We start from the raw sequence: 15,804 nt of genomic DNA on the forward strand, positions 1-15,804 counted from the left end.
ATGTTTTTTTTTTTTTGAATGAATATTCAAAAGTGGAGAAACCGAAGCACTCGGGAAACCACAGCAACACCGGGAACACAGGGAAATCTCCAGCAACGTAGGTACAAGAAGGTCCGGGGGGGGGGATAACTGACCCTGAGATCAGTGCTGGAAGATGGGTACTCTGATGTACTTTGATGTTTTTGGTTTTTAAGTGGAGAAACCGCAGCACGTCTGGAGCACCACAGTAACACCGGTGACACTGTAAACGTCCTCACACACGAGGTCAGGTCCAGACCGGGAACCTGACTCATCACTGAAAGAGGTTGACGCTGATGTGATTGTGATGTTACTTATGTTTTGTATTTAAGTGGAGAACCGAAGCACTCGGAGAAACCCCGGCAACACAGGACCTTACAGTTGGCAAGAGCCAACGTGTTGATACGAAGGCGGACTGGCAGCGGTTTTTAGCACATTAGGGAGTAGGGAGTAGGGAATGAGTGAGTGATTTCGGACACAGCCTTAGTCTTCTTCAGGTTTCAGAAAGCAGCTGCCGTAAGTTAATTTCGTTATCACTTGTCACTTATTTGACATGCAAGATGGCGGTATATGCAAGTATAAGGATGCCGACCGCCGTAAAACACCAAAGAAGCAGAAGAGCAGTCACCACCTGCTACTTTGCGGAAGCAAGGAGGAGTTTTCCCTTCCCGTCCCTTTTTAGTCTTCTTCAGGTTTCAGAAAGCAGCTGCCGTAAGTTAATTTCGTTATCACTTGTCACTTATTTGACATGCAATATCCATACATATGTTTTTAGTAAATGTGTTTGATCATAATAGCACATGATGAGGGTATGCCTTTCTAGATTATGTGTCATGTGCTTAGTCCTCAAAGTGTAACTATGATTTGCTGTTTGAATGTTGACAGTTTACTTAAATGCATGGGCGGACTGGGACAAAAAAAATCGGCCCTGGCATTTTGGACCAGAGCAATTTTTTTATGTTCACGCCTGTGTCCTAATTCTGTGTTGTCATGACCTGGCTCTGAGAGTCATGGCAAAAAGGGAGTCCACACCATGTACATTTGTTTAAACAATTCTTTATTAAATCCAATTAAACCAAATTAAACAATCAAAGGATTTGAAGTTATGGAGTGTGTAAAAGCAGTGGTATAGGGTGTGCAAGTGTTGATAGTGTGAAACAAAAGCAAAGGACAACCTAAAGCATCAAACTAAAACCAAACCAAACCAACCCTGACTGGGGACAGAAGAGCCCAGAACAGGGAAAAGCCAGAGAGAGATCAGAGAAGAGAGTGAGTACCTGGCTGCAGTGGTATAAATACCCAAAGTAATTAATGGAAAACACCTGCAAACAGAAACCACACCCAGAGAAGAGGGGGAGAAAGAAATAGATCACACCCAGGAGAGGAGGAGGAAGGGACGCACTCAGGGGATGCCACATAGGGCATCACAGTGTCATAATTCCAGCTTATGTCCTGCAATAATTTGTTCTTAAATAAATAATAAGCAAACTATACATTTTGTAAAACTACGAAGGTACGAGGGAGTATTATGGCCACATAAAAAAAAAAAAAAATGGAATTAATTACGAGAATAAAGTCGTAAATATTCTATCCTGTTGTTTTAGAGGAGGACAGTTGTTAAAATGAGGGCCGAGGAGCATTTCGTGGAATCCTGCGTTTCTGTCACATTACATACTATTGGGTGTTTAATAACATTTCTGCAGATGTCAGCATTAAAGCATACCATAATTTTGTCAACACATATGACAGAGGAACCAGTACAGAAACGCAGGATTTCAATGAATGAATTCCATCAGGACCGCCAGGTCACACCGTGTTTACGGGCAAGCACTGATTTAATGTCTTTTTGAGGCCAATCTCAAAATAAAACTCAATGAACCTCTCCCACGGATGAATACGCTCCATTGTTGTGTTTATTTACAGTCTCTAAACTTCCCCAGAAGTATTCATCAACTTGAATTAAACTTTAACATTAGCCGCTAATGTTAATTTTTTGGCTGGCCCTAATACTCCTTCATAGTAAAACAGCTTTCAGTACTTAACATAGACTCTCTGTGAATTGTTCTCATTACAGTTTAATGGGGAGCCGCATTCCTACATGCGTTTCAACTTGACCCAGAACATGGAAGGCGATAACAGCCAGGTGAAGCTATCATCCGATATGGATGAGGAGGTTGGGGGAAATGGTGTGGGAGAGCATCTCAACCATAACTCCAACCGCAAACCCTACATGGCTCAAAAGCTGGGACGCGCACAGAAGAATCTCTCCTTCGTGGCAGCTGCCACCATTTTCATCTTAATCGGTAAGAATTGTTGTTTTCTTATTACTTTATATGTATTGGTGGTGTTATCAAGAGACAGCATTGTCATTCGACACCTATACTGATAATCCACAGCTTTAAGTGGCTGTGTCTCCTGGTGACAGGAAGTAATGAGTACTCTTTTTAGATTTATTATGGATATTAAAAACTGGATATTGCATTGTTTTATAGCTGAAGCAGGATAAACTAAAATATACAGTTTCTAAGACTCAGAAAGAAGACGTGAATTCTCTAGAACTTTTTCACTCGCCAACAAGACGTAAGAACCTGGTGATTTGGCTCTAAATTGTCACCAATCAAGCTTTTTATCATGTGAAAATGCTTAAAGCTCACATTTGACCATATCTCTCTCTGAGCAACTTTTAAGCATCTGGCAGTCAGACCTTTGCATGTAGTAGTTATTTCAATAAAATGTAATTTACTGTAAGTTATGCATACTGTAAAATACTGTCATGGTCACTTGGTGATATAGCAATAAAAATGCTGACTGGGTGGTTTGGTCTATAACTTGAAATGTTTAGTCTCTCCTTGAGTGTGTACCTTCCTCGTCCATTTAAGTGTACTTGTTCATCTCTGTCCCCTTTTGTTCCTTATTTGAACCACTTATGTTTCAGGGTACTTTATTGGCTATCTAGTTCATCGGAAGAAAGACTGTGCTGAAAGACCTGTTGAACACGAGACAGGTGCTGCCCCTCTCATGGACTGGGATGATGTCAAAAAGCTCTTTGCACAAAAACTCTCTCCAGCCAAATTTGAACCTGTCCTCGGGTAAATATTAACCCCACACATTGCCCATACAATGTGCTGTGAGGCAGTGTTGGCCTCTTTCTGAAATGACTGTGATACACAACATGTGTTACATAATTTACAGCTTTAAAAGGTGAGTCATCATCTTCTGTTTTCCTGTCTCCCCTCTCATATTTTATTCCCTCCTCAGTGAGTTTTCCACTGCTGACCACCGAGCTGGTTCTCCAGGAGATGAAAGTTTGGGGAACAAGGTGCTCAACAGGTTTAAAGAGTACGGCATGAACAGCTGGACCGATGAGCACTTTGTTAAGGTTCAAGACCCTCCAGCTTCTGGTTACAACAAAGTTGTTTTCAAGAACGGAAATAAGGAGCTTCTACGTGGATTTCTGTCATATAGTGGCAATGGAGCAGTAAAGGTAAACTTAAAAACTAAAAGGGAGAAAAAAATTAAATTAAGTAAGAAAAGCACTATATGGTAATGTTGTTATGTTGGTTGTTCAGGGTGCCGTGTTGTATGCACATTACGGGGAGGAAAGTGACTTCAGGATGCTGCGCGACAAGAACATCAACATGAGTGGCCGGGTCATGCTGGTCAGAGCTGGTAGGATCAGCTTTGCTGAGAAGGTGAGTTATAGTATAATGTTTAATGTTACTGTAAACTTTCTTCTTTCTGAAGTATGATGTTTTTACAAATTACATTGTTTTTTTAATTGCTTTTTATTTCCTTCATTTTTACAGGTTGCTAATGCTGCCAAAATGAGTGCCTCTGCTGTGTTGATCTACCCAGATTCTGCTGATTACACTTCTCATGAGACCACTCAGTTCTTTGGACATGTGAGTGTGGACAGTTTACCCCTGGAGAAATGTTGATATTAAGTCTCTTGTGTTGACTATCGATTCCCTGTTTAGTTTGTACTTTATGCTCGACTAGCCTGCAGAGGACTGCAAATGTTTTATGAGGAAGAAAAATCAATCAAGTCTGTCAGGGCAAAAGAACACACAAATGAATGAATTGGGAACACTTCTCCTGCATTGTTTCATTTGGGCGCTCTGTCAAAAAGAAGGGAAGCAAAATTGTGATAACGTCTGTCTGTCGGTCTAACCTTACTCTGAATATTTCCTCCAGGTTCACCTGGGTTCAGGAGATCCCTACACACCAGGCTTCCCCTCTTTCAACCACACTCAGTTCCCACCGGTCCAGTCTTCAGGCCTGCCAAAAATCTTGGCTCAGACCATCACAGCACGCATGGCTACCAACATTCTGAGGTAAGGCTTACATATGCTGTGGACCAACTGAAACAAGACGCATAACAATAATTAACAGAATAATGCTCATTGTCTGCATCCCACAGGCAGCTGGGGGGTCAGAATGTGCCTGAAGGTTGGGGAGTCGTCACCAAACTGGGAGATGAGACCGATGTTATTACTGTGGAAGTCAACAATGTTCTTACTGAGAAGAAGATTATAAATGTCTTTGGGGTCATCAAAGGCTTCGTGGATTCAGGTACAATGAGATGTTAATTTAACGAGAGAGAGAGAGATACTGTGATCAGGAATTCAGTGTAGTGAAAAATAAGATGAGTGATGAATGTCTTCTTATTGTCTTTTATTTTAGATCGATATGTGGTTATTGGTGCCCAGAGAGATGCTTGGGGTTCAGGTTTTGCTGCATCGACTGTCGGGACCAGCGTCCTTGTTGAGCTGGCACGTTCCATATCGGACATGGTGAAGAACAGTGAGTGTCAGATGGCAGCTGATGCTTATTTTTTTGAATGTGAAATAGTGCTAAATGTTAAGTAATATATGCTAAGTCAGAATCTGAGTATCTTTTCTGTTTTTTTGTTAATGTGCATTTGTTTTCCACTTGACAGATGGATTCAAGCCAAGGAGAAGCATTGTGTTTGCCAGTTGGAGTGCTGGAGAGTATGGGAGCATTGGCGCCACTGAGTGGTTGGAGGTGAGAATTGCACCATACCTTTTTTCAGGGTGTCCACGGAGTATTAAAAAGTAATTATCAACTTAGTGAAAATGAAGGTACGGAGCCCCTAAAGGGACATGAAAAAAAAAAAAATGAAACGTTTCTAGTGAGCACAAGATACTTTCTCGTGCGCACCAGAAAGTATCTCGTGCTCACAAGAAAGTATCTCGTGCGCACGAGAAACATTGGGTTAAGCACAGGCAGTTGGAGCAGTTGAGAGATTAGTTAAAACCTCGCAAATTAATGCAGAACTCACGTAATACCAACTAGCTATTACCAACGAGGCTAATACAACTCTGACGACTGTTTTATAAAATAAAATAAAAAACAGATGCCCATAACACCAGCAGCTGCCGTGGCAGGTCTGTGGCATCTGTCTCAGACACTGGCAGCTGTCCCGGCATTTAAATGCCACTACTAGCTGCCACTGCCACGAATTGAGCCAGCCCTCTCTCCAACTGCCTGTGCTTAACCCAAGGTTTCTCGTGAGCACGAGATACTTCCTCTTGCGCACCAGAAAAGTATCTAGTGAGCACGAGATACTTTCTCGTGAGCACGAGATACTTTCTGGTGCGCACGAGATACTTTCTCGTGAGCACGAGAAAGTATCTTGTGCTCACTAGATACGTTTCACTTTTTTTTTTTTCTTCCATGTCCCTTTAGGGGCTCCGTATGAAGGTCCTTTTTAAAAAGTAAAAAAAATAATACCTCGCAATCAGACATTTATCGATCCTGTTTTTGCTATATGACTGGAAGCAAGTTGTATTGAGGTTTTAAAAAATATTTGCAAGGTATTAAATGGTATTAAATTTAACCTTAGAACTCCTGCATAAACGCTGTGTGTTTTTGTTTTTTTTGTTTTGTTTTGTTTTGTTTTGTTGTACTGAAGGGTTGTTTCAACTGCATTTTTCTGGATCAATTATGCAGTGTAAACGGTGTTAGCAATCTTATTTAATTTTGTATTTTATATCCAGGGTTATCTTTCTTCTCTGAGCATGAAGGTCTTCTCCTACATCAACCTGGATGGAGTCGTATCAGGTATTTGCTTCAGGTTTCTAGATTAGGCTAATAAATATTTAACACTCTCCTCCAACTACAATATCATAGTATATATATTTTTCAGAATGACTGAACTAAAATCTTCTTTTCCAGGTCGGAATGGATTTAAAGTGGCAGCCAGTCCCTTGATGTATAACCTGATCGAGGGCGCTCTGAAGGAGGTAAATCACAACGGGCCAGAAGGACTTTTAGTAAATCAGACATAATGTTTAATACAATCCTACACTATTATTATTATATAAATACTATTTTCAGTTCAATTGAATGTGATGGTGTAATGTACCATTGTCCTCTCCTCAGGTGAACTACCCAAACCAGGCATCTCTCTATTCTCAATTTGCAAAGGGCAACTGGGAACAAAATCTGTAAGTCGCTGTTGGTGCGGTTATATCCATAGAGTCTAAGCAGTGTTTATAACTCACCATGATGTCTAAGCTTTTCACACCAGTATCACATCCACAGCTGGCATGTGTAGGATAGTGGTCATTCTCAAGTTTGGCCATTGTTCACTACCTAGTCTTTTTCCTAATATTTATCTACGTTAAGAGAAATCACAGATTAAAGCTCCTGCATGTGTTTATGTTCCAGGTTGGAGCCTATGAAGTTGGATAATGCTGCATATCCATTCCTCGCCTTTTCTGGCATTCCCTCAGTGTCATTTAGATTCACTTCTGGTAATCCAGTAAGTCATCCTGCTGTACTAGAAGTTCAGTTAGTCTTTTTTGAGCCAGTACTCAGAGTAATAAATGAACTGTACCCTTGGCCATTAAATTAAAGCATGGTTAATTCTGGGATGTTTCTTTCCTCACTGTAATTCTCAACACACATCTGTTTTTCCTATCAGGAGTATCCGTACTTTGGCACAATGCTGGACACCCGGGAGAAACTGAACGCTGCCACATCCAACCAGGTTCCTCAGCTGGCTGAAACAGCAACCCGGTTTGCAGGTCACATGGTGCTGAGGCTGGTCCATGATCATTTGCTGCGGATGGACCTGATGAAGTATGACAAGATTATACGGAATCGGGTGGCTCAGATCAACAGGGAAGTTCTTAAGATTAAGAAGGTGAGTGTCCAGTTGTTTTCTTTCCGTCTGGGATTGAACAGTTGACTCTGCTTTTAGGGTTGTTGCTTTAAAGAGTCAGAACACTAAATTACTCCTTGGCATGTTTTGTATGCTTGCAGATGCATCCCCAGCTGTTGCCTAAGGCCCTGACAGTGAAGTGGTTGATCATGGCCCATGGCTCCTACAGCCGCGCATCTCAAAGCCTGGCAAGAGACATCAAGAACAGCGACCTGGAAGACATAGAAATGTGCCGCATCATTAATGACCGCATCATGTCGGTAAGTCCTCCACAACTTTGGCTACATCCATTAGATAACTGCAAAACCAATAATATTTCATGTGAATTCTGTGGTTATGTACTCCCAACTCTAAATATGCCTTAATGCCTGTGGAGTATCTTCACAAGAGAATTTGCATTTGACATGCAATGGGATGACCTTTCGTGAGTTTGTCAATCAACTCTAATCAGATGGCACTAATCTCTCTAGACATATGTGCACATGAATGTAGAATCTGTAGGCAAGTGAGCAAGATTTTAGCACTGGAAATGTTCTGGTTCCCATTTGTGGTCCGTACAGTATCGTCACGTTTCAGCGGGTGTCGGTTCCAACAGTCCATGCGGAGAGCAAAAGAGGCAGAAATACAATCTTGGAACTCATCAGCGATTTGGATTTGAAGTATTCATACGTTCATATACAGATGTGTTTTAGAGATCAGCAGAAATGAGTCTTTGTCTTTCTTAAGTATCAAATTGCTACTTGGGACTGCAGAAGAAATCTCGCCCTGGATATCCGATATCCTTTATTCATTTTTCAGATAGCTTCTGGCTATACCAGAAGCCCTGAAACATTGGTCATTGCCCCCAGTGGCTAAATCATTGCCATTAACTGATGGGTTCTGAAATTGTACCTATACAGTCCTAATGAAGCAGATAAATAAAGAAACTTAATTAATCTTTATCATGAAAGCAAGACCATAATCCAGTGACTCTTCAGAAAGCATTGCTAATTTTCTTCTTTCCATCATCCCGTGTTCCTCTTCTTGTTTGTGTAGGTGGAAAGGAACTTCCTGTCACCCTATATGTCTCCCAAAGAGAGTCCTTTCCGTCATATCCTGCTGGGGTCTGGTCCTCACACTCTCAAGGGTCTGTCCAACCACCTGGAAGCCCTCAGGGCTGACAACCCTGAGGCAGACGCCGACCTGTTCCGTCACCAGTTCGCCCTGGCAACCTGGACCATTCAGGGCTGTGCCAACACTATAGCAGGGGACATCTGGTCTTTGGATAATGAAATCTAAAATGTATTTTCTGCCCTCCTCCCTTGTTCAAGGTTTGGCCCTTTTTATCACGACTAGCAGTGTGAAAACCAGTAGGCTGTGACGATTCACCAACAGTCACGGTTTCTAAATGTATACCAAAAGCACAGTCATATCACCTCTATTCTGTAATCTTCAACATTTCAGTCATGAGTTGCCCCATCTCCCTCCTTTCTGAAATTCTCCACAAAGCCAAACAGTGATCAAACGTACATAATCCTTCTGCCTTAACAAAAAGTTGATCTCTTTTCCGTTTTACCATGTGGTACTAAAATACCACATTATGAATACTTTGGTGCTAGTAACGACTACCTTCAAGCGGCCATGTTATGTGGCAGTACTACTTAAATTGGTGTTTGATGAATGTAGTGAAAGTGATGCTTTTTCAGCACAGTATCAGGTCATCTGTTTGCCAGCTCAGAGATTAAAAACAAAAACAAAAGGGCATTGTGATCTAATAAGCTAATGACTCCATTTGTTTACCATAATTCTTACAAATCAAAACTGCTGGGATTTCCACTGCTGCTGAAGCCTCGTGTTCAAACCTGAGCTGGTTTATGTTGGTAGCTATAATTTCATACTGTGCTGAAATGTGCCGCTCAACTCACTGTCAGAGATTCAGAAGTTGCTAAAAAAGGACTGAAGATTAATTTACAATAATGCACAGAATACACAGAAATGGATCTTGGACATCTTGATCGTCTGTCGTTACTTGGCGCTTAACATGTGTACTGCATTAATCTTTTAAGCAAAGTCCTAATTACACGCAACAATAGCTAAAAAAAAATAATCTTAAAAAATCTGAATTGGTTCGGGACTTGCAGCTGTTTTTAGTCACATACGCTGCATGGGCAGCGTTGGAATGGCTTGCCTCTGTGTGGAAAGTGAGATGAAGAACGTCTTGATGTTGTTCTTTTTGGGCTTTACCAGCTGTCTTTTCCGGTCTCAATTACATCTTTGTAAATGTCTGAGTCCTCTAACCGCAGGTTAACCACCACCATGCCTTTGCTGCCCATGTTTGCACACAGATCCTTGTGCACAGCCCTGGCTGTCTTCTTTCTGGTGTCCTGTTAGCTGGATAGATTAAAGTCTATATCGCCTGTGCACAGCATGTCTTTCAGAGTTAAATGATCTTCTTTCCTTTCATCATTAGACACTGAAATCTGTGTGTTCTTCAGACACTCGTGTACCACTGCGGTACACACGAGCACATGGTACAGCTCTGCAGTTGGTTCAGTTGGTCGGGTGCTGTCACTGAGAGCTGGCTCATCAGTGACTCTGGGTGCTACCAACTCAAACTTGGGTGATGTCATCCATCGTCTTCATCAGCGATGGATGGCGGTCTATCACACACAGGTGTGACAGCGTTACCTTCATCGCTGACAGTTGGTTCATGGGTTATGGATGGTGATCTTAACTCAGGTACAGGTGTAGTACAGACGTCTTCATCACCTGGTTTATCGGTTATGGATGGTGATCTTAACTCAGGTACAGGTGTAGTACAGACGTCTTCATCACCTGGTTTATCGGTTATGGATGGTGATCTTAACTCAGGTACAGGTGTGGTTGAGACGTCTTCATCACCATTGACACCTGACTCAGCAGGGGAGGAAGGTGCTGCTGATTCCACAGGTGTCACGATGTCCTCTGGGAGCTCTGGAAGTTCCAGCGTTTCCCGTATCTTCTTCAGACTATCGTCCACGCGGTTGTTCTTTTTGGTCAGTTTTTGTCTCTGCTGGTTGAGCCAGTTCCGCATCATCTTCATGAACTTGTCTACCTCATTTTGTATCGTGACATGATTTACCTTCGTGGCTCCGGGTCCCGTTGAAGGTTCTCAGATATGATGTGTCCCAGCTGCTGAGAATGCACTTCATGTTGGCCGTTGTTGATGCAGGTGGCCATGGTTTTGTAGGTACACTCGTCAGGGTTTTCTGGGATCATGTCCTGCACCACTTTGTCTGCTGCTGGAATCAGGACATCCAGTGATGCCTTCCTGCAGTTCAACTTTGTCCTCAGCTTCACGATGAAGCTGGCGATGGCCTCCTTGGCAAATTTGCGGGCAAAAAGGGTTTTGATCTTGTTTGCCACGACGTTCCAGCAGTTTAACCTGCTGGACTGGGCCTCTGGTCTTGGTGTGCCATCGTTATTCAGTCCCAACTCTTCTCTGTTGCTCCAAATGTAGTGAGCAATTTCACTGGCTGCTTCATCTGTGTCTTCATTAATGCTGTTGACAATCTGCAGATGTTCCTCTTGTGAAATGTCAGCATTAAATTTCACTTCAGGGTCACTCACGTGTTCCAGTAGGATCTGCTTTACAGCTTCAGTGGTCGTATCAATGAAGCTTCCTACTGAGCAGCGGTCTTCTGGTCCTATCACAAAGACTGGAGTCTGCTCCCGAAAACTCTCCTGCTCTGCCGGACTTGTGCGCTCAGATGCCATATATGGACTCTCTGACCTGGATGCACATGACATCTTGGCTTTGCAGCTTCTAAGAAGGCTGATCACGTGTTTGACGATGATCTGCAGTCTGCCGGTGATTTTGAACTCGCTGCCTCCGCTGCTCACATTTTCCGGTGAGTTGACCCTCTCTGTAACTTCTTTGCTCACCAGGTCCGTCAGTCTTTGTGCACTGGTTCTGGACACTGGGCTGCCAGTCACGGTCACAAAGGCGTCAGTGATGGAGGTCCCCAGGTAAATCTGGACGTCTTTCTCACAGATCATTTCTGGGCTTTCTGCAGTCTTGCTCTTTGACTGCGCGACGCGATGTTCAAACGCCTCGTGAACATTTTCACACAAAGCGTTGACCATGTGCACGCACATGTCTGTGATGACACCTTCAGTTTGCTTGTCTATTGACCCGATGTCACTTTGGCCCACTGTGTCGCCGTCAGCTGGGCCAGGAGCAAGTCGACCAGTGGCTGGATCCTCTGTGCTGAGACCTGTGGAGGCTCCAGATCCATCGTACTGTTCTTTCCTGAACTCATGTGTGTGTGTGTGCTCTTGCTCGCTCCTCGGTGTATCCTGGAAGTTTTCTGAACAATCCCAACAAAGATGAAATCCTGTGGATTCTTGTCCTATTTATACCTTCTGTGGATGACGTCACGAGTCACATCAAAGCCACTCGTCGCTAAACTCCGCCCCTTGGCAACGGTTGTCAGTTAGCGCCTTAGCAACCGTAACTAGGCAGAACGAGCAAAGCTTTCGGTGTTGAAACTATTGAAACACACACACACACACACACACACACACACACACACACAACACACACACACACACACACACACAGACTAATTAAAAACTAATTAAAGACTAATTGCATAACTGCAATCAGACCTTATAACTCATCTGCCTCTGTCTTTAGTGTCACCATATATATTGCAGTTATGTATGAATGCACACGTTGCACAAGCTAAACATATGACACATTTCTATGTGTCTATGTCTATAGATATATTATTATTATTATTATTATTATTATTATTTATGTACTGTCATTATTATAATTTATATGCTGTTATTATTATTGTTATACTGTTATTACAATAACATTACCATCATATCATCAGTATTATTATCATCATCTTGCCACTGCACCTTACCGACCTGTCTATCTGTTTTTTAAGTGTCCTCGTCCCATTCTGTGTTTTTATTCTTTTATTTTTTATCAATCTGTCTTTAGAGAAGCTCTCTGTCTTCCTCGGTGTTCTTAAATAATTCAATAGTTGAATAAACTCTCAGGGTAACAGCAGTGTCTGGATTTATGGTGAATTATATCAAATTATGACGCTCACAAAAAAGATTCTCCGTGAACGCAGCACACGTCCCGGTCATAATGTGGTGTTTTCTGATTGGCTGACAGGGAGCGAGAAGGCGGTTCGTGTGTCGGTGTGCTGGCAGGTGTGTCCACCTGAAAGTGGCTGAAGTGACGTGTACAAACTCAGGTGTGGATGGAGCTGAACAGGTTGGTGTCAGCGACATGTTCCCGCTTCTTGCTGCTCTGTGTGGCCGTGCTGAAGGTGGAGCAGCTGTCAGCTGACGGAGGCTGGTGAGTCCCCACACAGACACACTGTGAGCTTCATGTTCATTCATTCATTCATGTCTCCAGGCTCAGCTGTCATATACTGTGACAGCCGAAAAGTCCCGAACATGAACGAGTCCAAACCGAACCTGACGGTCAAAGCTCTGTGTGTCCTCTGTGTCCTCTGTGTCTGTCCATGTCCTCAGATCCAGACTTGAGCTTACAGGATGAAGGTCCCTGCAGCATTGACGTGCTGGACAGCTCTTCACTGTCTCATCAACAGTTCATCGACAGGTACGAATAACAGACAGTCTCAGAGACTACGTCCAGGTTTTGACGTCTCGAGACTATGTCCAGGTTTTAGACAGTCTCAGAGACTATGTCCAGGTTTTAGACAGCCTGCGGGACGTCACAGAGACTCGTCCAGGTTTTAGACAGTCTCGGGGACGTCACAGAGACTACGTCCAGGTTTTAGACAGTCTGCGGGGAGTCATGGAGACTACGTCCAGGTTTTAGACAGTCACGGGGACGTCACAGAGACTACGTCCAGGTTTTAGACAGTCTCAGAGACTACGTCCAGGTTTTAGACAGTCTGCGGGGACGTCACAGAGACTACGTCCAGGTTTTAGACAGTCTACGGGACGTCACAGAGACTACGTCCAGGTTTTAGACAGTCTCCAGAGACTACGTCCCGGTTTTAGCAGTCTGCGGGGACGTCTGGAGACTACGTCCAGGTTTTAGACAGTCTCAGAGACTACGTCCACGACGAGAAAAATCCACCCAGTGACAGAAACAGATTCAGATTCACACGTGAGAATAAAAAAATGTAATTCAGCATTTTATTATTTGTTGTTACAGGAACTAATAACTCTGAGTGAGTGTAACTGACCCACAAATAAAAATGATACAAGTCACAGGGGTGGATTTTCCTGAATGCATCCAGCAGTGTGGAAGAAGAGAAGTACTAAAACTGTTTGGGTAAATGTACTCAGTTACTTTGATTTAACACTGACATCTAGTGGTTAAAATTGGTCCTGCAGTGTCTTCCCTCACTTCCCGGATTGGAAACTCCTGCAGGTTGCCACATTGAAGACACTGAACCTACATGAGTACAAACTGTTTTATTTCATGAACCTGCAATATAAAGACAGCAAGAAGTTTAATTTGGGTTGTTTTGAGGAGACGAGGAGACGATGAGGAAGTTACTCCCACTTTCACAGTGGTTGGCACAAATAAACTCCCCTCTCGAAATCTGGAAAATAGAAACATCCGCACTTCAGCCCACACCACACTGATGTGGTGGTAGACCGTGTTTTGGGGCAATTTATGAGAAGATGATCAGTTAATTTGGAGCCTGGATGGAAAGGTCGCCGTGACCCGGTCAGTCCTCCCCTACGGACTCTACGGCTCACTTCTCCGGGAAAGCAGCACCATCTCTGGCAGTAAGAGCAGAGATAGCTCCGCTGTTTATTGATGATGATTATATGACGTGATTTCGAGACTTTTACTGAATGTCTTCGTAGTTTTCTGCAGGGGTGTGGTAGGTAGTGTGTTCGCAAACTTTTAGGAGAGGAAAAAAGTAACGAGGAAATGCCCGCCCCCCCACCGACGCACTATCTCCCGAAACAGTCTCCGTCTCCCGCAGTGAGAGCTGCGTAGGGTCGGTGACTTTCACAATGCCTTTGTCACTTCCACTTTGCACTGTGGGTCAGGATCTCTGTAACAACAAAATCTTACAGTATCAAAAAGAATAAAAAGACGGGTACACTTTTGGTGGAGATGATCTAAAATACAAAGTTTATGACTTTATGTTTTTTTTAACTGAAATCTTGATCATGCGCTCTGGGTCCTTCGGGGCTCTGACTGAACTGTCTTCATCTTTCAGATGCATCTCCACTATTCACCGTGTGTTTACCACTGCTTTCTGCACATGGAGCTTTTTTTAGATGGGGCAGAATCTAACATTAACTTTGTTGATCCATTTAGTGTGCTTTTATGTCTGCAGCATGCTGTGTTTGCGTGAAATGTGTTTCATATCTGGCAACCGGGGTGTCGACATGGACAGTGTGCGAATCACGCAGGAAAAAACACAAACAGATTTCCTGCACTGGAATGCAGATTTCAAAAGCAGAACATACTGACTGTATTTTGTTGTAAAGAAGCCAGTAATTCAGCACAGCATGGTTCCTTAATCCTCGTGACACAGCATGGTCATTTAAGATTGAATACAGCAAACATCTTGCATGTTTCCCTTTATTTCACCTCCACTCAAACATGAGCTTTGCTTATGTGACCTCCATGTTTAAGCGTCACTTCAAAGTTTAACAGTAAAAAGCAATTTTCATTTATCTGCTGAGGTTTCTCTAACTTCTAAAATCTTAGTCTAACATGTGTACCTATAAACTGATTATAATACTAGTGTACAACCATTGATGTGGAAGTAGGGATTCCAGAGGGGCACAGCACACCCTAAAATCAGGCTAATTAAAAAAAAAAAACATCAGTTAAACTTATAAAGACTTTCACCTTTTTACTGGGATACTGTATATGCATTGTGCACTGGCATTTGTACTAGAAGTTTTACTGTCTAAACATGTTTAATACTACAATCAATCTTATTTCCAACTTTAATTAAGGTAAGGCAGGTGGGATCTATCACAAGTGAGTTTAGAGTGTCCCCCTCAATCAAAGTGACCAAAGACATCAGGGCACAGGTCAGACAGAACCAGAGAGTTCAACTCAGCCAGTGCGTAAGATAACTGCAATTACTGTCATGTACAGTGACACATATAGGCCATTAGAACAACAGAAGTGTGTGATTTGGTTATAGTCTCATATTTTTAAAAGTACAGCCTGTATTCTCCTGGCCTTGATTACAGCTGTTTTCCATAACAGTAAACAGTGACAGGTGTCTCATATGTACGAGCACATGGCTGATTAAATTATCTTTGGTAGATCTGTGGTTTCATGAATTATTTAGTGTTTCTTGCCTGTGTTGTTGCTGTGGCTGCTTTGACATACGGTATGTTGGTGCTCATGTTTGCTGTCTGCTTGTGAAACACTGTAAAACTGTTATAGGCAAAAATCAATAAACACTGCACAGCATTTTGTGGGACATCATTAAATAGTTTTATTATGTTATTTTAAATAATCTTGTAAACCATTGTTTTACTGGTTATTCTCTTTTCGTTGATTATAAGAAAGAGAAAAGGAGCCAACTAATGCAAAATAACATGACACTATGGGTTTTCCTGTCCACCGCTGGGGACAGGACAGAGACAGC

At 42.7% G+C, this 15,804-nt stretch overlaps 1 protein-coding gene across 1 annotated transcript; it reads left to right on the forward strand.

The window, feature by feature from the left end:
- Window positions 1-654: 654 nt before the first annotated feature.
- Window positions 655-8,925, forward strand: LOC113747071 (transferrin receptor protein 1-like). The gene is made up of 17 exons (XM_027285223.1): window positions 655-729; window positions 2,093-2,321; window positions 2,954-3,107; window positions 3,277-3,502; window positions 3,588-3,710; window positions 3,825-3,920; window positions 4,213-4,352; window positions 4,439-4,590; window positions 4,702-4,821; window positions 4,958-5,043; window positions 6,039-6,102; window positions 6,217-6,314; window positions 6,424-6,488; window positions 6,712-6,805; window positions 6,968-7,189; window positions 7,309-7,467; window positions 8,243-8,925. Exons 2-17 carry the CDS (start codon window positions 2,117-2,119, stop codon window positions 8,483-8,485), a joined length of 2,247 nt encoding a protein of 748 aa, XP_027141024.1. The 5' UTR covers window positions 655-729; window positions 2,093-2,116; the 3' UTR covers window positions 8,486-8,925.
- Window positions 8,926-15,804: the final 6,879 nt, after the last annotated feature.

The sequence above is a fragment of the Larimichthys crocea genome, chromosome XII, assembly GCF_000972845.2.
Source record: "Larimichthys crocea isolate SSNF chromosome XII, L_crocea_2.0, whole genome shotgun sequence".
Lineage (NCBI taxonomy): Eukaryota > Metazoa > Chordata > Actinopteri > Sciaenidae > Larimichthys > Larimichthys crocea.

Bases quoted from the DNA above. Each gene is read 5' to 3' on its own strand.
- LOC113747071 (XM_027285223.1), top strand. From the start codon at position 2,117: ATGCGTTTCAACTTGACCCAGAACATGGAAGGCGATAACAGCCAGGTG. The intron at 2,322-2,953 runs GTAAGAATTGTT...CTTATGTTTCAG, and splicing joins CACCATTTTCATCTTAATCG to GGTACTTTATTGGCTATCTA. The intron at 6,315-6,423 runs GTAAATCAGACA...TCCTCTCCTCAG, and splicing joins ACGGGCCAGAAGGACTTTTA to GTGAACTACCCAAACCAGGC.